Source organism: Leptinotarsa decemlineata, unplaced genomic scaffold (genome assembly GCF_025532065.1).
Source record: "Leptinotarsa decemlineata unplaced genomic scaffold, Ldec_3_MD MMD2_tig00001019_RagTag_RagTag, whole genome shotgun sequence".
NCBI lineage: Eukaryota > Metazoa > Arthropoda > Insecta > Coleoptera > Chrysomelidae > Leptinotarsa > Leptinotarsa decemlineata.
The window spans coordinates 5614727-5641107 of NW_027412557.1; the positions used below are offsets into that span (position 1 = coordinate 5614727).

General features: G+C 35.7%; 1 protein-coding gene and 1 long non-coding RNA gene across 6 annotated transcripts in view; one reads left to right on the forward strand and one right to left on the reverse strand.

Annotated features, from left to right (window-relative positions):
* The window catches only part of Epac (Exchange protein directly activated by cAMP), a 757111-nt gene that overhangs the window by 619922 nt on the left and 110808 nt on the right, over positions 1 to 26381 (forward strand). For all 5 annotated transcript variants that reach the window (XM_074175396.1, XM_074175398.1, XM_074175397.1 and 2 more), the window contains 2 exons: positions 7074 to 7219; positions 12138 to 12282. In XM_074175396.1, coding sequence (XP_074031497.1) covers positions 7074 to 7219; positions 12138 to 12282 — 291 coding nt within the window. The remainder of the gene's footprint in view (positions 1 to 7073; positions 7220 to 12137; positions 12283 to 26381) is intronic.
* LOC141482322 (uncharacterized) lies at positions 3891 to 5759 on the reverse strand. The gene is made up of 2 exons (XR_012465461.1): positions 5291 to 5759; positions 3891 to 5160 (listed from the first exon to the last, which is right to left on the reverse strand). It is a non-coding gene; the product is annotated as an uncharacterized lncRNA (long non-coding RNA).

Here is a 26381-nt window from a genome sequence, read left to right on the forward strand (position 1 = left end):
ATTATTCTCACTGACCGGCACTGAATGACCAGCGTCAGTAGCAGTTTATGGTCGTTTGACCAATACCATTGCAGTTTCTAGCAGAAATGTGCGTCATATCAAAAAGAGTCGGTATTTCCCTCTAATTACTGGATTATTAGATATTACAGGGTTACAGGGACTAACAGTAAAATAAAATAGTAATTGATTTCTCACTAATTTATACTATTTTTTGATATCTACGGATATTTTTTTCATACATATATATATATATATATATATATATATATATATATATATATATATATATATATATATATATATATTTCATGAAAATAAAAAGATAAATAGATTAGTACTTTTTGATCATTCCCATATTGATTTCAATTTAAGAGCCACCGGTATACAGCTGTTTCAGCCTATTGGGCATCGTCAGTACCGGGCAGGCGGTCCTCGATTGAAGACAAAATGAGAAAAACCAAGAAAGTACTTGATGAAAATAGCTGCGTAAACGTTTACGCGTAAACGTAATATCTGAGTAAGATATTTGTCAGATTGATCTATAATATCTGATTGGAAAACGTGTTTATTTTTTTTTGTGTCATTGGCATTTTTTTGTGTCTTCGGAAAATTATTTTCTTGGCTGTCATAACGTCGGCAAAACGTATTTTTCCATCCTTCGCTGGATGAAGATGTACTATTTTTCCTTCGAGAAAACAGTTCCGAGGTTCGTTAGGTTCATAGATGAGAACAATATCATCTATTTTGAAAAGATTCTGTTCATTGTGTCATTTGCTTCTTTTAATCAGTGATGGCACTTACTCACGTGACCAACGTTGCTAGAATATATCGGCAATCTTCTGAGATGCCTTCCATTTCTTCAGGAGATGTGAACTTGTTTCTTCAATCTTCGAACAAGGTAATGCTGCATATAATGGCCCAATCAACAAAAGGTTTGAAGTCAGTGCATCAGAATCATTTGGATCAGTGGATATGTGCGTCAGTGGTCGGGAGTTCAAAATGTTCTCTATTTCTGCGGAGGATGTCCTCAAGACATATTCTTGGGGATATGTTTTCCTTAAAATTTCTTTCGAATGTTTCTTGATGAATTGTATCTAACGTTTCCATGCGTCACCTATATGCGGTGCTAACGGTGGGTTGAATGCTGATTTAGCATTTTTCAGAGTGCAACATTTTTGAATTTCCTCTTGGTCCATATTCTGAAGATTTTCAGCCAGTTCCGCTTCTACTCCTTTGAAGTTGGTTCCATTATCACTGAAACTTTTTTCTGTGAAACCTCTTCTGCAACCAAATTGTCTGAATACATGAATGAATCCACTAGTGATCATATCTTGGGCTATTTCTAAGTGAACAGCTCTTGTGACTATACAAGTAAATATTACACCATATACAGTGTGTAACAACGAAAACTTAACAAGGGGCAGGGGAAAGTAGATCGAGTAGCACCTTGTTTCAAAGGTATTTCGAATACCTTTACATCTCTGTTGAAAGAAAATTTTTGTAACGATTAGTTTTCGAGAGAATTTGAAGATTTAAAGGTATTTTCATTGAGTTCAACTCTTTTCAAAATAAATCAAATTGATTTCAAGGTACAATTTACGTTCAGAACTTTCATAAAAAAATTAAATTTTGCTTTTTATGACAACCTGCTAATACGTGTCCATTTGATTTCGTGAAGAAGTAAGAATTATTTGTTTATTACGAGGATATTTTTTCGGGGGATGGGGTTGGTTACCACCCTTACATTTTAGGTAAATTGAGTGGCACCTCCTCATGAAGGTTGCCTTTTCACGTGGATATTTTATGCTTCTGATGAAAAAGTGAATCATACTAAAAACTTACCTACACAACGAATACAACCTGCTGATTTCCTTGAATGCTATGACACAGAAAAGTTTTAAAAACTGTTTTAGAGTTAATAAATCCCAATAATTGTTTTTAAAGCACACACAAAAAAAGTAACACCTAATAAGGGTGACTCACATAGGAAATTTAGAGTAAATGTTCAGAATGTGCGCCATTTTGCTCCATGCAACAATAAAGATTTTGTTCGAATTTTGCTCTTACATCATTCAACATCTCAGGAGTTATAGCTCGGCATTCATCAATAATTCTACGACGTAATTCATCCAAATTGGCTGGTTGTGTAGCATAAACTTTAGACTTTAAATATCCCCACAAAAAGTAGTCCAGTGATGTTGAATCTGGTGATCGTGCTGGCCATTCAATTGGACCTCTTCTACCAATCCATTTTCCTTCAAAATGATTGTTCAAAAAATTTCGAACCTGCTGGGCATAATGGGGTGGTGCACCGTCTTGTTGAAAATGGATAAATTCATCTTGACATCTTGGATCCTGTTCCATTATTTCAACTATACGAGGTTGTATTGCCTCTTCAAGAAGTTGTAAATAAAAATCACCGGTTAAATTTCCATCAATGAAAACTGGACCTATAATATGATTGTCTAATATTCCGGCCCAGACATTCAACTTTTGGGGATGTTGGGTATGTATTTCTGCGTACTGTCTTGGGTTTTCATCCGACCAATAACGGCAATTGTGACGGTTCACGCAACCATTTAAATAAAATGAGCTTTCGCCCGAAAAACAGATGTTATAAAGCAGCTCGGGATTTTGCATTAATATCTCACTCATGCCCTCACAAAACTCCTGTCTTCACTGAAAATCATCCTTATTGAGTTCATGAACAAGTTTAATTTTGTAAGGATGGAATTTGTGGTTTTTAAGGATTCTCCATGCGCTCATATGGCTTATTCCGGCCATGGCTGATAAACCTCTGGTACTTAACCTGGGATTGACGATGACTTGACCAATAACTCCAATCGCATCATCGTCATTCACTACCCTTCTCTGAACATTCCTTTTCTTTTTCAAAACCGAACCTGTCTCCCTGAATTTTGTGACCAAATCCAGAACGTGATTTCTGCTTAGGTGTTTACCAGCGTTTTGCTCGTTGAATAAAATCAATGTTCTATTAGCATTTTGGTCGTTGCCAAAAAATAAAGCAATAACTGAAACCCTTACAGCAGTAGTGTAAGGCATTTTTTAACAAATAACAATACACGACCCGTTCAAACAAAACAATCGAACGATGTACTAATGAAAATTGGAAGAAGAGGAGTGAGTATTGATTTTAAAAAAGGGATTTTATTTAACAAAAAACTGATAAGAAGAACTGCTCGAATTTTTTTTTATTTTGGCATACAAGTTACCGAGTGGTCTGTCTAATGTATTATTAACATGGCAATTTTCACTTCAAATTATCTCGTAAACTAATCGTTACAAAAAATTTCTTTTAACAGAGTTGTAAAGATATTTAAAAGACCTTTAAAACAAGTTGCCACTCGACCTACTTTCCCTATCTAAATAAGGGTCGTCGGACGCACCCCTCCGAGAGGGTGTGTACTAAAAAAAATCTGATTAGTCTGAAAGGTGTCCCCCTTTAATTAGAAATCGACGTGTCCGAGCCTTTTTTTAAAAATCTTACTTTTTATATTCAAAAACGGCTCTGTTAAGTTTTTGTTGTTACACACTGTAGTTTCTCGCATGATCCTTTCACAGTTATTTCAATTAGTCCAAAATAGTCCACTTCGGTTTTGAAATATGGCCTCACAGTGGGTTTGAGTCGACAAATTGGAAATTGTCCCATTAGAGGTATTTTTGGAGAACTTCCGTTTCGACAAATTTGAAAATTTGTCCAACAGCTTCGAACTGCTTGGCGAATTTTGGAAATGCAATATTCTTGGAGTAGATTATTGACAACTGTTTCTTGACCATGTTCATGGTGATATTTGATGATTAATTTTGTGATTTCATGTTTGGTATTCAATACGACAGGCCTTTTCGTGTTTTCATTCACAAATGCATCATCAATTCTTCCATAAAATTTTATCAGTCCCACGGTTTCATCAAATGAACAATCAAATGTGTACAATCTATTTTACGGCGTCAGTTTTCCTTTTCTTTTGAGATTTAATATTTCTTGAGAGTATGATTCAAACTGTACCTTTTTCCATAACTGAATTTTTGCTCTGTTCGATTCCAGTACATCAAGTTCCCCATCTTTTCTGTTTTTTCTGCAAGTATTTACGAATCTGAATATCCGTGCGGTTGAACATAGTAATTTTTGCCATTTTGAAAAATGTTTGACTGGTAAAGTTTAGATTTCACCAAGCACTAAAATGTCTGTACGCAAACAAAATCTTTCCTCATTTCTAATTTATCTATCTGCTCTCAACTGTGAAATTCATTTCATCATAACTTTTGGTTGCTTCATCTGCAACGTTGTGCTTTGACGGAACATACTTCCGCTCAAAAACGTTGCTTTAATTCTTGTATTTCTCCAAGGCGTTGCGCAACGAACATTTCAAATCGTCTTCTTCCGAACGTATACAATAGAGTACGGTTTGTGAATCAGTCCAATATCCAATAGAACGTTCTTGAAATAGCGAGTTGTAGAGATTTTGTCAAATAAGAATCCAGCTCCCATCAATGCAGCCTGCAATTCCAGGCGGGGTATTGATAAAGGTTTTAGAGGCAATACTCGAGTTTTGTCATTCACGAAGCAAATTTTTACATTTTTGTTTTGTTCCCAACGAATGTAACCTACAGCAGTGTAGGCGTAGGCATAGGCGTAGGGGTTAAAAAATCAAAATCACCACTTTCAAAACTTCTCTTTTAGATGGTTTCCGTCCAGTATCTAATAGAATTTTATCTATTTTATGGAAATTGGTTTTGAAAGTGAATGTGTTGTCTTTAGAATCCCACCAGAGACCTAATATACTTTCGTTTGACGATTCGTTTTTATCGATTTTTTTGACAATCAGCTAATAACCTATCATCTACATCCTTCAATTTATGTGAATCGTTAGCTATCCAATTACGAATTTCAAAATTTCCTTAACTTTGTACATATATTACATCATTTATAATCTGAGTTGCTTCTTCTGCCGTATCTGCTCCTACAAGAGGAGTAAGCGTCGATTATATCCCTTGCTGCTTTCGGGTAATACTGGCTGAAGTCTTGAGCGTTTTTATTTTTTGCTTCTTGTGCTAAGCTTCTTCTTGTATAAGTCTCGATTTTCCAGTGCTCCTTGACAAGATCATGTAGAATGTCGAGATCGTCCTTCACCTTGCAATCTGTATAACAAACGAAATTTTTAGGTACAGTTTGATCATTATTCCTAAAATTATCATGTATAATCCATCCAAAAGGCGTTTTACTGGCTGCAGGCCCATGCCAAGGTCCTGATATAACTTTTGTACTTACCAGTAATTGCAAATTATCTTGCCCAATCAAAATTTTTGGTTGAGCCTCAGCTAATGATTTGAATTTGTTGTCTCTATATGTATAACGTTCAGAAATCTCACTGACATTCACCGTTTGGCTTGGTAAAGATAAACCTTTGATTGTTCGAACGTGACGCACATAGAAATTTTAATTTTGATTTGAATGGGAAGATATTTTGAAACTGACAACTCTTGAATTATTCTATTCTTCCACTTGATTATTTGTTCATTGTAATTGTTCAGGACCTGTCAAATTCAATTCATCGGCAAAATCGTCGTCTTCAAATAAAACTGTTGAAGCATTGTCCATTGTTTTCTTTTATAGATCATCACGGGTAAAATTTTGAGTAATACTTTTCTGTTTGTCAATATGTGACAATTAGTTTCAACAACTGCATTTTTTTTAATATTTGTCTCTTGACTATAATCTTTATGTAACAATTCATGATAAAGCTTTTGACAACCATTGATATTGCACAATTTTCTTTTTTTACAATTTTTGATGCTGTGAAATGGAAACAGACAAAAAAAACATTTTTTTAAAATGTTGTGAAGGACCATCTTTCGTCTGTTGAGAAGGCGTTGACAAACAGTCAAATGATGAATTTCATTTCTACAACACATACAAGTTTTGGAAACGGTTTTTGTTGTCAGGGTTACATCTTCACATATTTTATTTTTTGAATAACAACCTTTGTCGTCAGAAGTACATGGAATCAAAAGTTGGCATGCTGCATTTGCTTTTGATTATATGCACAATGTTCCAGAAAGTTGGTCATGAGTAAAAGGTTTGATATTTCGGAAAAATCCTGGTTCTGCTTTTTCAACCGTAAAACAAATTATATGAAGTCGCTCGACATTCACTTTCCCTGTAAGTTTCTTCCAAATGAGATACTCGTAGAGCGTGGTTACCACTGTCAATAAAGATATTGCCAGTAGCAACTGTCAGTTCTTCCGAGGCTTCGAGAAAAATCTGCTCTTTTCATGTGTGAGACAGTAATGATCTATCAAATGAATATTTTCACATACGTGAATTGTTTCAAACAAAGAACAATTTTCAATGTACTGAGATTATTTGAAAGAGATGATTAGCTGGAAGCTATTGAAGGCTGTTGTGTCAAAATTTTCGAGATGCTATTTTTAAAAAGTATATTCTGCTGAGTGAATTGATCTTCAGTCATACTCAATGCAAGCCAACAATCACCCTGTTCAATGGTTCACATGAGAGTTATTTTCCACGAGTCCATAGATATGATGACGAGGAGGAAAAATTTAAGGTCTCCATTTCACGAACGGTTTTCTGGTCAGACTCCAAATCAATTTTGGGTCTAAATAAATAGCAGACGATTCAAATAATTTGTTGCACATCGTGTAGGTAGGATCCAGGAATTAACTGATATTAACAATTGGAAGTGGATAAATTTGATAACTAACTATTCGATTTCATGATATCTATTATTTTCGAAAAATCAGAGAACCCTACGAATATTGCAATAGTGTAACCCAAAGTGTCAAATATTTGTATTTAAAACTTATTATTTAGAAGAAATAATTCATTACATACGATAAATAAACGGTAGACACACTCAAGACAATTATCGCTTCGACTGATAATTCATACTCATTAATTAAATGTATTTTGAATACTATTTCACAGAGCAAATCAGTTACTTCAATGTTTTTCACTTTGTAATAAAGATCAATACTACTCCAGACCAAAATCAACATTCCAGATGATTCATAATGTTCCTTGTCTTCCACAGGAGTCACGAAAGGACACCCGACGACCAAGAAACGATATACGAAGAGCTGCTCCACATAAGGGCCCTGGCGCATCTGTCCAATTCCGTCAAGCGAGAATTGGCTTCCGTTATTGTGTTCGAGGCACATCCGAAAGCAGGAACTGTTCGTGAGTATCAATCGGAGTTGAAATAAGAACACAATTCTCACTTCAACGAATCTTTGCGAAATTCATTAGAGGAGAAAGATAAAACCAACAAAGGATTGGTTGAATATCACTGATTGAAATTCATTCTTGATTATATTATGACGATACATCGTCAATGGTCTTTGAATTCAATTTTTAAACGAGTCGTACTCTCTCAGAACTAATGTAAACTAAATTCAATGATTCAATATTTGTTCATGAGCTTAAAATATACCATGAATTCATTCAAATGTATTCAAACGTATTTCAAAGAACCATAGAAATTTATGTGAGTTTCTGATATGACTTTGACATAATCATCATTAAAAGTTTTATTGAAAGCAATACAAATTATGAAATTTTGAAACAACAACAAAAATTAATAGGCGCTCCGAGGCAACTTGATTAATTCCAGTGACGCATTTGCTTTTTCGGCTGCAGGAATACCCGGAAAAACCTGCAGCACCACATCATCTGCCAATGTCCTCTCTTTCATAGAATAAAATGTAGAATGTCTCCAGAGGCTCCAATAAATTCAAGATTTTGCTAGAATATTTAGTGGCACGACTATCGTCAAACTTAATCCGTTTCGTCTTTGACCAATGCGTAATAATGATCAGATTCAACGCCAGAACCACAGTGAACAATGACTGCATGAAGAATATAATAGTGGTCCACTAGATTGAAGTGTTCATCTATTTCGAACCTTTGTAAGAGTTTGGTACTTCCGTCAGTGGTTGAGTCGGGTTTGAAGATCATCAGTGTTATCATTCGATTGACCGGTGCCTCAGTTATACTTGTTGTCTTTCAATAGTCAGATTCAACACAAACACTGTTCCTATACATCAGACCTACCACATTCTTCTTGATGTACTTCTCACCACCCAAGTTGACGTTATCAGAAGATAAAATAGGTTTTTTTCTCTTTCCACATTTATGAAATAAAGGCTCTTTAAACTCAACTCAACCTATTTATATCGAACAGAATCAATTTTGACACCATTACTCACAACAACAATTATTTTTAGAGTACAAATTAGCTGAACAATATTTGATTATTGAAGGAGAGCGGGTAATGGAAAATTCATTGGTAGTCTTTTTGGTATGATAGCTTTCTTGGTGTTTATAGTTATAGTATCGCACTTTTCCATTTACAGACTTCCAAAAGCGTCCAAAAGTCCAGTCTCAACAATTTCAAGTAATATTCACAAATTCTGTGATTATTCTATTAAGCTCAATGAACGACACTAGACTTTTCTGGATCACAAAATCGAGTCGAATTTCAATAGATTGTCTAGTTTGACCAACATACTTTCTGTTACAGTACTCGCAGTTCCCAGACTTATCGGTTTCCATCATATCGTCTTCAGGCCTGCTCAATACTTGAATGTTTGGAAGCCACCTCTATGTTCAGTACTTGAAAAATTCGACTCAACTCCTAGTGTATCTTGGTTCATATGTAAAAACAATAAACTTAGACTCATCGTCTTTTCATGTTGTTGATTTATGAAGGCTCTTTTAGAATTTGTTTTCTGAATAATTCGGTAATTATTTAGTAAACAATAATTAGTAAACAAAAAAGTATAGTCTTGCTGTTTTTAGTTGTGGACAATGGTGAAAGCTGTCAAATATCTGAATCTACCATTATAGTTTCTTCATAGATTGGTCGTCCCTGTTTGTTTTCGATTTCATTATTAATATCTTACTTTTCTTCATGTCAGAAATCGCAAATACACCATCCACATATTATTGGATCCACAGTTGTTGAGTTACAAGTAATCCTGCCTGAGCAAATTTATGTTAGCTGGAGATATTGTTCGGCTAATTTACCACTTATACTACTGACTTTAAGAAGATACCTCAAATATTCAAATTAGAATACTCAAACATAAAAATTGTTTCATGTCATAACCCCACATCCTTAATTTTCTCTGTGAATTATTCTGACTCAACCATACTCAAACTTGATTGAGATCTAGTGTGTTTCAAACTGTAGACTTTTGACTACTTTCCACATAATGGAACCTGTATTGAAAACAATTGGTCACAACTACATACCAAACTTGTGGATTTTCATCAGACCGTAGGTTTTAAGTAGTGCAGTATCAAAGAACTGATGACCCTCATTTTTTTGAGGACAATGGTGTGGCTGACAAAAATATATCTGAAATTACTAGTATTCTTTCTATACGTCACCAAATGGTCGCTTCACTTTGTTTTCAATTTCATAAATAGTCTCCAACGTTTCTTCATTTCAAAAATTGCAACTACGTCATCTGTATATCGGTTTCATCAGCTGGTTGGAATACAAGCAAGTCTGTCGTTTTATCTGTAAGTATACTTCGACTACTTCACCACTTAGACTGATGGTTCTGAAAAAATACCTCAAATATTCAATAACGTTTGTTATAAGAATGTCTGGACATGATTAGATCTGAAACATGTAGTAAAAACAGTGTCATAAAGTTTGTGTTTTTTCACATTGGTTACCACCTTAACGATGAAACGCTTTCGAAAAATGTCAAAATTTAATCATGCCGACTTTGAGCACTCGTCCGGAAAATCTGTGCGTACTCTTCACCATAAGTTTACCAAAATTGAAAAATTGAGGATGAATTATTTTTGTTTTCAAGATTTTTATGAAAAAAACTATAGAATATTCGGGAAATATTCGTAGGATCAATGGTGCAAATGTTGGAGGAGTCGAGAAACACATATAGGTAACACAAATCTGCATAAAGCAGAATTGCTTATTGTCTACTTTTGTAGCCAATATATACATGATAATACCTGAAGCGCATGAACAAAAAAAAGAATTTGCAGTATTGAAACAAAAAGGAAAGGGAGATGGAAGACTCAATACTAAATTCACTTATTGGAACATAATTGGAATGCATTCATAGGTTTATCCCTCTACAAAGAAAGATAGGAAGTATATAAAAGCTCTGGAAAACATACTGGATAAATCAATACTTGTATAGCGAATACTCGACTTATTGAAGAAGAGCCCTAGTATATATGAAATAAACTGCGATCAGTATGACAATAAAGTTGTTGGTCGAAACAGATGAATTGGTTAAACTCGTCTCAATCTCATAGGCCTGAAATGGTCCTACAGTAAATTAACATCATTTGAAATTGTTGAGACTGATACGTGACACTGTACTTCTGGATGCTCTCGAAAGTGTGATTATAGCGGAATGTGACATGAGAACTATGAACAATGACAAAGGTATTATTCAGCTCATGACTTATCCTTTCAAAAGTCACCCACCTAAAGTTAACACTTTCCCGAGATAATTTCCTTGTGTGGCTTGGAAGAGAATGAGGGGTTCGTCGGGTAAGATATGAATAGGTGAATCTAGATTCATGAATTGGTATAGTTCATCTACTGATGACACCAGCATGAATTATACAACGCGGGTCAGAGGAATGCTGCAGTTTTGACGTGTCTTAGCTGTATTTTTTTTGTTTCCATTCTATGTCGAGAGTTTCAGTTCTATCTTTCAATCATATATCAAACTTTCACTTCGTTAAATTCTGAGGTCGATATACCAGCACTAGTCATACTCATAACTTGTCAGATGACTGCCATATTGTGGATTGTGTGACAATACAAAGAATTCAGAACCTGTAGTTTCAACCTGCTCTGCTAATGACAGCACACTTGTCTCGTCATTTTATTTAGATTCCAGGACATCAGCTACGGATGCACATCTTCACCAGCAGCAGGAGGTTGAATATCTTGAGGATATAGAAGTAATTTCGAATTGGGTTGAAAGTAACCAGATTCAATTTGATGCCACAAAAACCCAGGCATCGGTTTTCTCTAAGAAGATAAATGTTTCCGAACTGGATATAATAATGTCAGGACAGACAATTCCGCTCTCTGCTTCGATTAGCTTGTTAGGGGTTCAAATGGACACCAATAAGTCTTGGCACGATCATGTAGCTGAAATTGCAAAGACTGCTTCTGAAAAGCTTAGAACACTGTTCCAAAGCTGAAAACTGTACACACCTCAGCAACTTTTGATGCTTTATAAAGCTCAGATCAGACCTTCTTTGGAGTATCATTCTCATGTATGGAGCTCTGCCCCCAAACCTATCCTAAAGCTGCTGGATTCCATCCAGAAAAGAGCTATCCACCTGATTGTTACATCACTTGTAACCTTGATAGTCTAGAACATCGAAGAAAGATACTATAGATACTTTCACGGGAAGTGTTCAAGTAACTGTGCAAACTTGATTCCACCAAGAGCGATACATATGAGAAATACGGACAGTGGCTGGTCATCGCTTTGGGGTTCAACTCAGTACACTTCAAAATTTCCTGTTTAAGATCTCTTTCATTTGGTGAACGGTGTTTTTTCAAATAGATTTATTCTCCAGTGATTCAAATCCAACGTGAATCACTACTTCTGCACAGACACCGCTCTGAGAGAGACTTAAGGATTTTCATGTACTGCTTGTGTTTTGTCCTTGAAAAAAAAAACATATCCCATCTCTCAGGGATCTGTTTGATATCTTGTTACAATTCTACAAATTGCTTTCTCGCCTATATTAGACAAAACATATGTATTTCTGTGTGTGTATATATGGGAGTACTGAGTCCCCAACTTAGAGAAATTAGAGAATCTCTATGCCAACTCATGTACCTAATTATCCTCCATACAGTTTTGGTACTCAGTTGAATAGAAAAAAATTCATCATCATCATCATGAAATTAAGTTTCAGAATTACCTAACACACCAAACGAACTTCAATTCCCTTTCCCAAGTTATCCTGAAATGTTTCCTTCTTCGAGATATTACAATTACATCTAACAATAGACTGTAGCACCACCAGCCTCTCGCTTGTGAATGACACTTGTATTATTATTTTTTCCATTTTCTTTTTCCAGTTTTTCACCAGGGCGACGAAGGACGATCTTGGTACATCATTATTCGAGGATCGGTAGATGTTGTCATACACGGCAAAGGCACCGTAAACACCCTCCATGAATCAGACGATTTCGGCAAACTGGCTCTCATTAATGACGCTCCTCGGTGAGTAGTTCTCGATTTCAGTTAACATATTATATACATTGCGGGTAGTATAGCAATTAGCGTTAGTTAGTATACATACTCCGCTGTACAAACAATGACTCGTGTAGTAGATATAATGCGAGCGAAAGCTGACGACATGAATTTCACATTTTACAAGGCTTTCGTTTATATGATCTGACTGAATTTGTGATTGAGGGTAATTGATAAACAATTTCTCGACAATACTGGCTTTGGGGATAAAGAGAAGGTTCTATATTATTACATCTTGTCATTAACGGATATATGAGCAGAGATGGTCAAAGCGAGAATTATCTGGTTGTAACGAGAACCTATCCATCGACAGATGTGTAACGCAGGACTTTAATAGTATAAAAGTATCATCTCTATGGCCTGGATCGATTATCGCAAGTCATTCAATGAAACATCGCATGAGCTTATCATACATTTTTTCAGATGTCTTGGGGTACCAGACAAAATCGTAAGATGCAATGAACAACTGATAGCTACCACTGTGAAGGACTGGCATCTGGTCAGTCTAGAGTCCAAACAGCGGGTCACTTTCAGAAGGAAAGAGTGCGATTACCTCAGTCGCATTCTTTCCTGCATCTCACTGTTGCCATTATCCGTTGCGCTCAAAAATACAAATGGGGGGTCACCCCATTTGTTTTATACGGATGATTTCAAGTTTTATGTCTCTGGCAAAAAAGATTTTCGAGGGTGGTGATAGAATTGACGCATGGTATCGTTATTGAATTCGATATGAAAAGAGAACGATGCGGGGACTGAAGCATCTTGTAACACCTTGATACCGGAGAGACGTGTAATCACCTGAGGGTGGAACAACGCCACACACAAGAAGTAACCTCAATGAAACACTGTCTCCCCGGCAAGTATCAGCACAAACTCCAACATTTCTGGTCATCGGAACTGTCGAGAAACAACAAAGTTGGTAATACGAATATGCTTATCGTCCCAATCATGATGTAAAGATCCGAAAAATGATGCATCTTCATAAAATTTCCAACCCAAATCGTCCAACACACAGTTCTACGTCTCCCAATAACAGGGAGGCCGTGAATGGAGTATCTCCATGACAGAGTACTTCAATACCATTCACGACACGGTTATGGTGTTGCGCTTTGCTCCAGAGGATGTTAAATCCGTTGTGGAGAATGAGAAGTGCAGAATTTGTTCAAACCGACCATTTCCCACCCTCACGTTCATACAATCTAATGAGCCTGCTGGAGTTCTCGACCGTTAGGTCAAGACTATATTGTCGTGGAGTTTTCAGCTGCGAATAAGACGAATATTGTTCGAAATGAAAAGGAGAAATAGATGAAATATTGATATTTTGTCTCAGAAGCCCGGAGACTCTATCCGGACCATTCTATTGGGATAGTTATTATAATCATTGCAGTCCGTGATGGAATAATGATTTATCTGATTATCTGCGGCATGTCGCACTAGGGCAGGAATCTGGGCCGAACAAATACACACATTGCGTCTCTTAGGGCACATGATTCTCGAACCCAATGATCACCAACCTCATGATGTGAACAGTGGTAATTTTTTTGATACCGGTGCACCCTACAATCGAAACTTCAGAGAAATGATCATAGTGGCACAACCTTTGGGGAACTAATGATAATGATAATAATTTCATTGTACACCATTGAACTTACATTAAACACAGTCAATCATTACGAAAAATGGTGGCAAAAGGTAATGCGTTGGATCTAAAAAAATAATTGGTCAAATTCTGTTTATTGACACTGTTTAACGAAAGGATATTAATATTGAATGAGTGAATGTGAAGTGGGATTATTGTGGCAGTAATAACAATATTTCACAAATCCGAGAGAAAAAGTTGATAGATAAAGAAAAATTAGGTATATTCAAGAAAGGTCCGGCTAATTCTATTTAGTATGTGATGCTTGATTTGAAAATTTTTTTCAGGCTACAGTTCAACTCATTTTTCTGAAATTCAGGTTATGAACATCTGTTCTCAATTTAACCTTCCTAGCTAGATAATGAGTGATTTTTTGGCTGGTATCTTTTTGCCAACACTGTTTTTGTGTGTCTTATGTCATTGTCAAACTTGTTCAGTTTGGTCTATAATTCAACCATGAATCGACTTACGAATGGGCACCGCTTGCAGATTATTGAATTTTATTATCAAAATTCATGCTCGGTGAAGAAAGTGCATCGTGCACTTCTTCTAATTTATGGGCAGTTCCGTCGATCCACTGAGGGAGCTATTCGAAAGCTTGTGACTAAATTTCGAACCCAGTTTACATTATTGGACATTAAACCACCAACACGCATACGTAGAGTGAGGACCAAAGAAAATATCGCGGCTGTATCCGCCAGTGTTCGCGATAACCGTGAAATGTCGATTCGCCGCCGTTCGCAGCAATTTGAGTGTAAAACCTTATAAGATACAGCTGGTACAAGAATTGAAGCCAAACGACCTCCCACAACGTCTAACATTCAGTGAATGGGCGCTGGCAAAGTTGAAGGAAGATCCACATTTTTATCGAAAAATTGTGTTCAGCGACGAGGCTCATTTCTGGTTGAATGGATACGTTAATAAGCAAAATTACCGCATGTGGAGTGAAGACCAGCCACAAGCATTGCAAGAGAAACCGATGCATCCCGAAAAAGTCACTGTCTGGTATGGATTATGGGTCGGTAGCATCATCGGGCCGTACTTCTTCAAATACGATAATGGCCGGAATGTTACTGTGAATGTCGAGCGCTACCGTGTGATGATTGACGACTTTTTGTTGCCCAAAATGGAAGAATTGGATATGCCTGACACGTGGTTTCAACAAGACGGTGCCACATGCCACAAGGCGACATCATTGCCCAATTAAGAGCCGCCTTTGGTGAACAGTTTATCTCACGTTTGGGGCCCGTAAATTGGCCGCCAGCAACGACTGACGCTCTGGAAGCCAATATTGAAGCATTTATATGTTAGAGAGAGTGTGCCAAAATTGGATCTTGCGCATGGGGCATCTGAAGCGGAGCCGCGGACAACATTTGCATGAAATCATCTTCAAACATTAAATTATATGGATCGTTCTATCGATTCCAATAAAGATTTCATTAATTTTTTAAAAATGTTTGTGTTGTTTTGAAAATCAAATCCTATACCTTTCGAAAAATCACCCATTGGTTACCAGTGTTTCCGTCTTGAGCACTCTACAGAAGAGGAAATCTGACCATTTTTTGAGTCTTCATGATATCCTGTATCTACTTTTCATTCTATGTATTAGTAGTAGATGGAGTGTTGGATCTTTTGGTTGAACGCGACAATATCAGGAAATCGCAGAGCACCAACTTAGTTACTAGTTGCAGTCCTAAAACTCTCACGATACAGATAAACAATTTTCAGAGCGAAGTATCCTGATTTCACTCTTTGAATGATACGATCATCGAAATGTTATTTATGATGACGAGTCCAAGGTTTTCAACAAGATCACTCATCAAATTACCTAAAAGAAAATAACTACTCCCCTGACTAACACCACGAAGGGCGTTGGATTATATCCGACAGGTGTCGGATATAATCCTCGACGTCTCTCATTTTGTGAAGACCACTTATATTTATTTCTCAACCCTAATTGTCATTTTTAAATTGTTTCGTGCTGCAGATTTTCCACTCTAATTTTCGAAGGCGGTAATTTTCCGTAGATATTTTTGACAACAATATACTTGTCACATATGTATCATCTGCATGTAAGTGGTACTGCAAAAACTGCAGAGGGAAATAGGAGGCGTAAATAGTATACAAAATCGAGCCTACGATACCATTCTGTGGAACTCCTTGTTCCATTGTCAATCGATCAGAAATGTCATTCTCTACTTCAACTTACTGCTTACGATCGGTGACACTTGAGAAATTCGGTTGCTTTGATAGTGTCAAATATACAGCAATATTGCATAATCTAATATATCGAAAGCTCGAGGGAAATCTGTTAGTATCAGTATCTATCAAATGCAATCAGTATATCATCTGTTGAAGTACTCAGAGCAGTTGCGCAATTGTGAACGCTTCCAAAGCCAGATTGATGCATGGGTAACAGCTTTCTTTCATTTACGTACAGTTTAATTTGTGAGTTGCACATGTTTCAGCAGGTTTTCATTGTTTTTTCCTGGGACTTTCCACCGTCCAGAATTTGAAAAAATGCTTATTTGTAATGGAGAATTTTATACAGGTATAGAGAGGGCACACTTCTAGTTCGCTCCGATAATTTTTTTGAAGAAAAATGTTCTATCTAGTTTGTCGTTTTCGATAATTTCATCCGTAAATCAAATTTTATTTGATATCTGTTAAAACAAATAGAAAATAAAAAACTACAGAATATGGCTGAATATCCCATAAATTACAAGCTCTTCTGTCCAACAGGTGAATTTTATATCGAAAATGTCAATAAAAATCCTGAATCATTCACAAAAAATAACTGTTTTCAAAATTCATACGGGTATTTGTAAATTTCATGAATTTTGCTTACATATATAGTTCCTTTAGATAACGTTTTGGAAACCACCTCCATCCTTTTTCTCAAATCCATTAAGAAAATTCTGATAATTTCACTGAAAGTTGTAAAATGTTTTCGAAAATTCAATGACAGTTTTTACCTCACCAAATTGACCTTTTTTTTATTTTTTTCAAGAATATAAGACATAAAAAGAGGAAAATAACCAACAAACATTTCTTGATGTAGATGATGATAACAAAATGTTACAACCACGGTTTGAGAAAAAAACACTTACTAATATGTAACATACCAATTCAAATGTAATACTTTCCTCATGTTCTTGATGAGATGTGACAAATGAGTTCTAAACTCACTATCCTGAAGTTTGTCAAAACTCAAACTGTTCAAAGATATTTATTAACCCGCAAAACTTGACATTAAAGCACACTTGTCCGGCACAGCACAGCACGGCGCTCTCCGTCTCCTGATGGCGACGGGTAGTAGTATCGCCTACTTGTCCAGCTACAACCAGAATACTGAAGAATTTGTTTATTCGATTTCAAGGGAATTTCAGTTGACAGTGTTACGTTTATGCCTCAGCAGTGGTGTGGTTCGTAAGGCATTCCTGTCTTTTGAAACCAATTTTATATTGAATAACTCTTTCACATTTTTTACGTTTCACACACTGAAAGAATCACTTTTCACAATGCTTTAATAAAAATAGTAAATGCAGGTTACAAGTGAGAAAACTGGAATGAGTAAAATAATGTCTAGCCTATATTTATAATACAATTCAAACAACGACATGTCTTTGCGGCATGAAAGAGTATTCATGGTAAAAACGCAAGTTATCGTAACAAGTATTCCTCGGCAGAAATCAACTCAGCATGAAAACTATCGGTAGAAAGCAAGTCAGCATAAATACATCCCGGAATAACTGTTGGCTGCAGGATAGGACTCAGGAACGTAACTTGACATCGAGCGGTGACAGAAACATGTCTATCACTAGCAGTTCTGACGAATAAGCCGTCATTATAGTGGCCGTATTATTGAATATAGAAAAAAAATAGTCACAAAAAAGAAGGATGTGGTCCAGCCCATTAATCAAAAGAGGGCAAATCTGGGAGAGATTCATCATCTTTTCAACGGCCTGAAAGAAGACGAGGAGAAATTTTATCAGTATTTCTGAATGACTCCAAGCAAATTTTCAGAACTTCTGAATATTCTAGAGCCTGCGTTAACAAGCAACTCAATTTTTCCTCGTCCATTTTCATAGGTACCGTTATTTTTCTGGCTCTAATTTTTACGTATTTTGATGGGATGGTCAATTTTGTGATATATATATATATATATATATATATATATATATATATATATATATATATATATATATATATATATATATATATATATATATATATGTGTAGGTTCGATTAATGAGAATAAGTTTTTTATGTTGATGAAAACCTGGCTTGACTCATCCATCTATAACTCGAAACTTTTTCCTGGTAATTTTAAAATATATAGGACAGACAGAAATTTCACTGAACCAATGTTAGTAGAGGTGGCGGTGTGCTAATTGTTGTGCACGAATATATTGTCTCATCACCAGTTAATTTGTTAAATTATCATTTTCCAGTGTTTGACTTCATTGGCATAATAGTTGTGAAATTATCTTTCTCCGACAACAGTATCTTTCTGATATGCGTTTATTTACCCCCTAAAACAACGAGAAATGAAATTGAAACATTCTTGGAAGCTGTAGAATCGCTTGACCCGCTGTATGACCATGCAGTTCTGATGGCTGGATACTTAAACGTACTTGACTATGCGTCATATTCAGAAACAGATCGTGGTAGCCCGCATATTACTTTGTTGAACAACATGTCAGAATTTTTCGGCTTATCGCGAAATAACTTTGTTTTCAATGAGATGCACAGACTTTTAGACCATCAATCACTTCTATCTCGTTGAAAAAACCTTAGATCCATCATTAAAAGAGGACAGTCATCATCCTACTTTGGAAATAACATGCGAGCCAAACTCCAAAACGAACTCGACGAATAAATTTGAATAAGATTTCAGAGATTCATACAATTTTAAAAAAGATAACTTTCCGCTCATGTATGAACTGATCCTCGCTATCGATTCGACGCTTCTAAATGTGTTTCGCAATGCAGATGATGCCTGTCTTCACTTTTATGAAAAATTATACAGTGTACCTGATCGCTGCGTGCCAAACTTCTCGATAAAATGCAAAAATAATTATCCAGCCTACTTTGATGGTGCATTGATAAAGAGAATTCGAACTGAAGCAAAATTTTGGTGTAAATACAAAAGAGAGGGCGGCATTCACGCTTTTCAGGAACTCAAACATCAGAAATCAGAAATCAAATGAGCCATTGGAATAGCTTATAAAAAATTAATTCAGAAAACTGAGAGCGGGATTATTCATAACCCTAATTAGTTGTGGTCATTCAGTAACAATAAATAAAATAAAATGTTACATGAAGGCAATCTACTCGATAATCCCTCAGATATTCTTGATGACTTTGCAAATTTCTTCAGTGGTTCTTATATAGTGTGTAATGTATTGGGACTTGATACCAATAATTAAAATCACTCGTGGTTTTATTATAGGTGTTTATTGTTGAACGACTACATACATACTGCCCTGATACCTACTGTTTTTTTTTACTTCTAAAAAACTGACGTCCTCAAATATAAACTGAAGTACCGAGTGGTCCACTAAATCAATATACTACAATACATCCTCCCTAAAAATAAAAAAAACTAGACAAAAATCTAGACAAAATAAATTACAATTTTCGATATTCTAACCGATCTATGGGTTTTTTTTCACGTCTTGGTCTTACATTGGCCATTGTACGCTGAGGTGAATGGGAGGTCTCTAGTACTTCCTCATAACTACTCTTACTGTCTAAATTCACCCTTGTTTCTTGTCTAAGTTGTATGGAAACGGCGTTTGAATCACTTGTCTCATTATATACTTGCGTTGGTAGAGAAGCTTCCTTGAAAGTATATTTTTTTATTTGATTCAATTCTGTTCTGGAATTTTCACTAAATACACTAATTTTTCTAATCTCTCTATTATTTCCCCTTTTATCCAAGTAGGATTCCTTACATTTTGATAGTTTTTCACAATAACTAAATCTCCTTCCTTGAGATATATAAATCTTTTCCCTTTATGATAATGTTTTTGTTTCTTAAACTCTCTTGCAACATGATTTTTCAAATCTTCCTTTTCTTTACATTTTTTTCTGCGAATCGTGTACGTAATTTACGGCCAAACATTAAATCCGCTGGACTGTATCCAGTAGTACAGTGGACCGCGTTACGGTAATCGAAAAGGAAATTATTCAACACTTTGTTCAAATCTATTGATCTATTTTTTCCAAGAGATTTTTTTAAGGCGTTTTTAATGGTTCTTACCGAGTTTTCGGCCGCACCGTTTGACGAAGGTTGAAAAAGAGGAGAGGTGACATGTTCAATATTATTTAGTTTTAAAAAAATCTGATAATCGTTTGAACAAAATGTAGGTGCGTTATCTGACACAATTTTCCGTGGAAGTCCAAAACGCGCAAAAGTAGTTCTTAAAACTTCAATGGTTGCTTTGGCAGTGATCGATGCCATTGGATAAACTTCAATCCACTTGGAATGAGCATCCACCATAATAAAAAATATTTTTGTAAAAATGGTCCCATAAAATCAATATGAAGAAGAGACCAAGTTTCATTTGGCCAAGGCCATTTCGTAAGTACCACTTCATTTGGGGTTTTCTTGTTCAATAAACAATTCTTACATATATCTTCTATATTTTTATCAAGTTCCGGCCACCAGAAAAAGGATCTCGCTAAACTTTTCATTTTGACTACACCCATGTGTGATAAATGGAGTTCATTTAAAACTAATGATCTTAGTTTCGAAGGAATGATTAACCGGTTGTTCCAAAGTAAACAACCCTCTTCAATACTTAATTCATTTCGAAATCTATAAAAATCTTTATATTCATTTTTAATTTTCCCAGGCCAACCGGACTTTACATATTTTAAAATTTTCAATAACAAATCATCACTTTCTGTTTCATTTCTTACTCGTTTGAAATGAAGGAAAATAATCATTATTTGTAAAAAAATTGATGAAATCAACTTCTTCAATTTCACTATTATTTTTAGTTTCGCTACTGGGTTGAGGTAACCGTGATAAACTATCGGCCAAATTATCTTCTGATCGTAAGAATGTAATTCTATAATTATAATTTGATAACATAACCGCCCAGCGCCGTAAACGATTTGCAGAAAATTGTGGAATACCCTTTTGCGGGTGAAAAATAGCAAGAAGTGGTTTGTGATCTACTTCTAATAGAAGATATTGATTAAATTTTTCTAATCCAAAAATAATGGCCAGAGCTTCCTTTTCAATTTGAGATTTTTTTTTCTGCAGACGATGAAGTACGCGATGCATACGAAACAGGTTTATGAGTGCCATCCGGCATAATATGAGTTAATATTGCCCCAACACCATAACTAGAACCATCTGTTGTAAGTTTCAAAGGTAGTTTTACATTATAATGAATTAAGGGGAGGAAATCAACATCGATTTTATAGAAATAAAAACGTCATCACATTCAGTGGACCAACACCAATCTGTGTCAGATTTAAGTAAATCATATAATGGATGCAATATAGTCGATAAATTTGGCAAAAAATTACCATAATAATTTATAAGACCTAACCATGATTTTAACTGAGTAATATTTTCTGGCTTCGGAGCATTTTTAATAGCCATTACTGTTTCCGGTGAAGTATGTAAATCTTCCTTATCGATATCGAACCCCAAATATGAAATCTTATTTTTTTTAAATTCACACTTTTTCAATAATATTTTCAGCCCTGCTTCTTGCAATTTTGTTAAAACTTGATTCAGTCTAGACAGATGTTCTGGTCGAGTACACCCACTTACCAAAATATCATCTAAGAAAACGACTACTCCCGGAATGCCTTCTAATAATGATTCCATTAATTTTTGAAATTTAGCCGGAATGCTGGATATGCCAAAGGGTGCCCTATTATAACGGAATAAACCTTTTTGTGTTGATAAGGTCACCAAATTTTTTGATTTTTCATCCAGGCACACTTGGGTTTATGCATTTGCCAAATCTAATTTCGTGAAATGTGTTCCCCCCTGTAACTTCACAAATAATTCTTCGATTCTTGGCAAAGAGTACTGATCTATTTCAATCACAGAATTAAGAGTTACCTTGAAGTCCCCGCATATCCTCACTGAACCATCTCTTTTTAAAACGGGTATAATCGGTGTTCCCCAAGAGTTATAATCAATCGGTTCTGTAACACCTAATTGTTGTAATCTATCCAGCTCCTTTTCAACCTTTTCTCTAATCGCAAAAGGAAGCGGTCGAGCTCGGAAAAACTTTGGTGTGACATTTTCATTTTTTAAATTTATGGTAATCACAACTTTAGTGGAGGTCCCCAAACCGGGTTCAAAAACAGAACAAATTTTTTTTAATAAAAACTTCAAATCTTCGGGTGCATTCATAAAAAAATTATTTGTAATTCTTAGTTGGAAAATATTGAAAAAAATCACGTCCCAAGAGAGGTGGACCAGCCGCATCCTTTATAATATAAATATCCATAATAGCTGATTGATTATTATACTCAATCTTGCATTCAATATAACCAATAGGAATCATTTGATCTCCATTATATAAGTTAAAAATTTTTTCTGTTGGGTACAATACTTTATATCTCAATTTTTCATAATAAAACTTTTCTGAAATTACTGTAAAGCTAGAACCAGTATCTAAACTGAATGAAAAAGGTATATTATCTATCTTTAAATCAATTTGAATTGGATTGATTTTACAATCTAAATTATAAAGTGAAAAATCAAATGAAGAATCTCTTTCTAAATAATTTTGTGTGAGAACATTCGCAATATTTGTTTTGTTCCGTTTCATGGGACACATTGGAGCTAAATGCCCTTTTTTATTACATGAGAGACAAAAACAATCTCGAAATGAACACTTATCTGCTCGGTAATTTTTTGTTCCGCATACGCTACATTTGGAAGGAAATTCCCCTGCGTATCCTCTCTGGTTCCCGCTGCGGTTGCGCACTAGTCCTGAAGATGACGGTTGTATCCCCGCTGCTATTTGTCTTTGCCTTCCCCTATCTTCTCTGAGTTTGACCTGCGCATAATAAATATCTGATTCCTTCTTTATTACAGGTTCAAAATTTCCAGAATTTAAAGATGGATGCGCCGTCGCTTTCGCTATAGCCACTTCAATCACACTTTTAAATGTTGCCGATCTTGTACTGGGCCTTTATCATGCCTCATAATGAATTTATCACGCAGCACTAATTCTAACTGATCGTTTTCAAAATCGTACAATGTCGCCAAATTTCTTAACCGGGCAGACCATTCTCATTCACTGATTAGTTTTTGCGAATGGTAAAATTTGTACCGTGCCGCAAACACTGATAAACTAGGTTTAAAAAGTTCGTCCAATGAGACATGTGAACAAAAACTAGCACTTTCTAACTAGCATATGCTAGGTCTAGTAAGTATTTGGTCAAATCAGTGTGAATAAAGATTTGTAGAAAATACTAGGGCAAGTCTAACAGAATCCGGAAAAACCCAAGCACTTACTCACGGGGTAGTACATGCTAGACCAAGTAAATGTCAAGTTCCTCTAACGGCAGGTTCTCCCATCCACTACCTTTCAGTCTACTCCACATCGGCGGCCCCTCTCTCTCTCTGTTCAACCACGTGCTAGAAGATGTATTCATCATCAGAAGAATCTGACAATGATTTTAATAAAATGGAAAATTGATCGCACTCTGTTTGTACGTCTCTTTTCAGATCACATTGTCTCCCTTAGCAAATCAAAAACCCCTGCTGTGATGAATGCTAAGAAAGAAGCTTGAGAAACCTTACGTTCTGACTACTGTGGTGCATTGGGGAAACAAGTTTCTGTAGGCCAACTAATAAAAGCATTGAACAATGTGAAGTCTACCGTCAAGAAGAAGACTGACGTAAAAGTGACGGGAAACAGAAAAATAAAACTACAACCGTGGGAAAAAACATTCTTGGAGTTGATAGAAGATGATAACCCAGTATTCCATAAAATCCCGGGTAATATTTCAGTTGGCATAAGTGCCGGGCCCCCAGTTCAGCAACCACCCAGTGATGACATCCAAGAAAGTTTGCCGAATACAGAAACTGAAGTGAAACCAAATAAAAATGAAGAATCGAAGAGCCAAGAAACAAAGAAGCCGATGAAAACTAAAGCTGATGGCGACCACCACAAAAATAAGATCAGAAAAAGTGAAAAAATTGTGTCGAATCATGAAGCAGATGAAACTAAAGACCTGTCCACACCACAGTTGCAAAGGATTGTTTTGTTGCAACAATACAAACTGAATAAGATCAAACTGGAGAAGGAAACTATATTGTTGGAAACCATGAAAAGTCTACTCAAACTGATGTAACTGTTGATGATTGCCATACTCTATTCACATTGTAATCAATTGTAAGCTACATAAGTTGTATTTTCCTTTGGATTGTAATAATGTAGGATTCTTAGGATTACAATTCTGAAATTTGTAATCAAACTTGTAATTTGAAATAATTCAGTAATGGTGTGAATAAAAACTAGTATATAAAATAAGACGATTTTATTCAGCACTAATACTTGTAAACTGCTCCAATGCATTGCATGTTGCCTGGACATTTATACTAGGATATACTTTTCCATAAATATACTCATCACCGTGCAGCCCAGGCTTTTGTATCTCAATTTGAGTGCAATCAAGGGCACCAATTACAGACGGCAAACGAAAATGTCTCTGCCACAAAACTTCAGACTCAGTCATATCTTCAGCTGTAGTTGGAAACCGTATCCAATTATGTGATTGTTCAACTACTCTACTCATCACGTACATAGTCTTGTTAGCAGTACAGCTACACCAGACTGAAAGCCAGGATCACCCACAAACCTCAGAAATGTTTCCATTTGCTGCCACGAGTATCACTTTTTTCAAGAAACTGTTCCGCAAGGAAATCAACACTCTCACTGTTAAACGTTAACAGTTCTTTACAATTACGTTCGTTCATTCCAGAGCGAACAGAATAAATTTTACATTGACGAATAGGCATAAACTCAGCCATGATCAACAACAAACTGTGGACTGAGCAGACAGGTAGTAAATACTAGGAAAAAGTCTAGCATGCCCCAGACCTGGCTTGAAAATATCGAAGCATATGCTACAGAACAATGTACTTCAAACGTTTTATTCACACCATTTTTTAAGCATTTACTACTCGTCCGGGAAAACTCTAGAACTTACTACCCCTAGCAAGTGCTAGTGTGTTTATTCACACAAAACGTAGCATTTACTTAAGAAATCCCTAGAATTTGCTTATACTAGCTTTTATTCACATTACTGAATAAAGGAATCAATTCTGAATACTTTTTAGTTTCTGGTTCAGCCGGCATGCATAAATTATGAATCAATTTATAAGCGTCCTCACTCAGCATGTTAAGAAGAATCGCACCTTTACGTTTATCGTCGTTGATATTGTTTGCCACAAAATAATTTTCGATTCTCCTCTTGAAAATTGACCAGTCGGCTACTGATGGATCGAATTCTCGTAAATGACCTATGTATTCTGACACTGCCATTTTGAATTTCGGACGTGGTTCCAGTTCGTGAAATTTAAATTTGAAATTTACACACTAACTCCTTGAAAATCCTCGTCGCCACTTGTAATGTATTGGGACTTGATACCAATAATTAAAATCACTCGTGGTTTCATTATAGGTGTTTATTTTTGAACGACTACATACATACTGCCCTGATACCTACTGTTTTTTTTACTTCTAAAAAACTGACGTCCTCAAATATAAACTGAAGTACCGAGTGGTCCACTAAATCAATATACTACATAGTGTATATATCAGGTGACCATGCGAACAACAGTAGTAATATTTCCAGCCTAGTAATCAAAAATTTTAGTATTAAAGATGTTTATCATACCCCAAAAAATTAAAGCTTAATTTTACTGCGGGACCTGATCATATTCTAGCATTCATCAAGATTGTGTCTCAGCTCTGGAAGAACCAGTAACAACTCTAATTGATGTATGCCTGAAAACATCAAATGTACCATCAATATGGAAAATGACGAATTTCTGTTCAATTTTCAAAAAAGAAGATAAAATGAGATAAAAAATTACAGAACAATTTCATATGCAACTTTTGTGAAGTGTTTGAAATGTTTTTTGAGGAGACACTCTACTGCCATGTCAGCAATATTATTATCATCAATCAACACGGTTTCATGAAAGCAAGTTCAACCATCACCAATCTTGTAACAATCACTCAATGTATTGCAGAGGGTATTGATTGTGAGTCTAAGGCTGATGTCATCTACACTGATTTTTCTAAAGCGTCCGACAGACTTAACCATAGTATCCTACTCAACTAGCTTTCGACTTTTGGATTATCCATTGACCGAATTACTCTCTTCAAATCGTTTTTTCACAACCGTGAGCAGTATGTCCAACTCATTG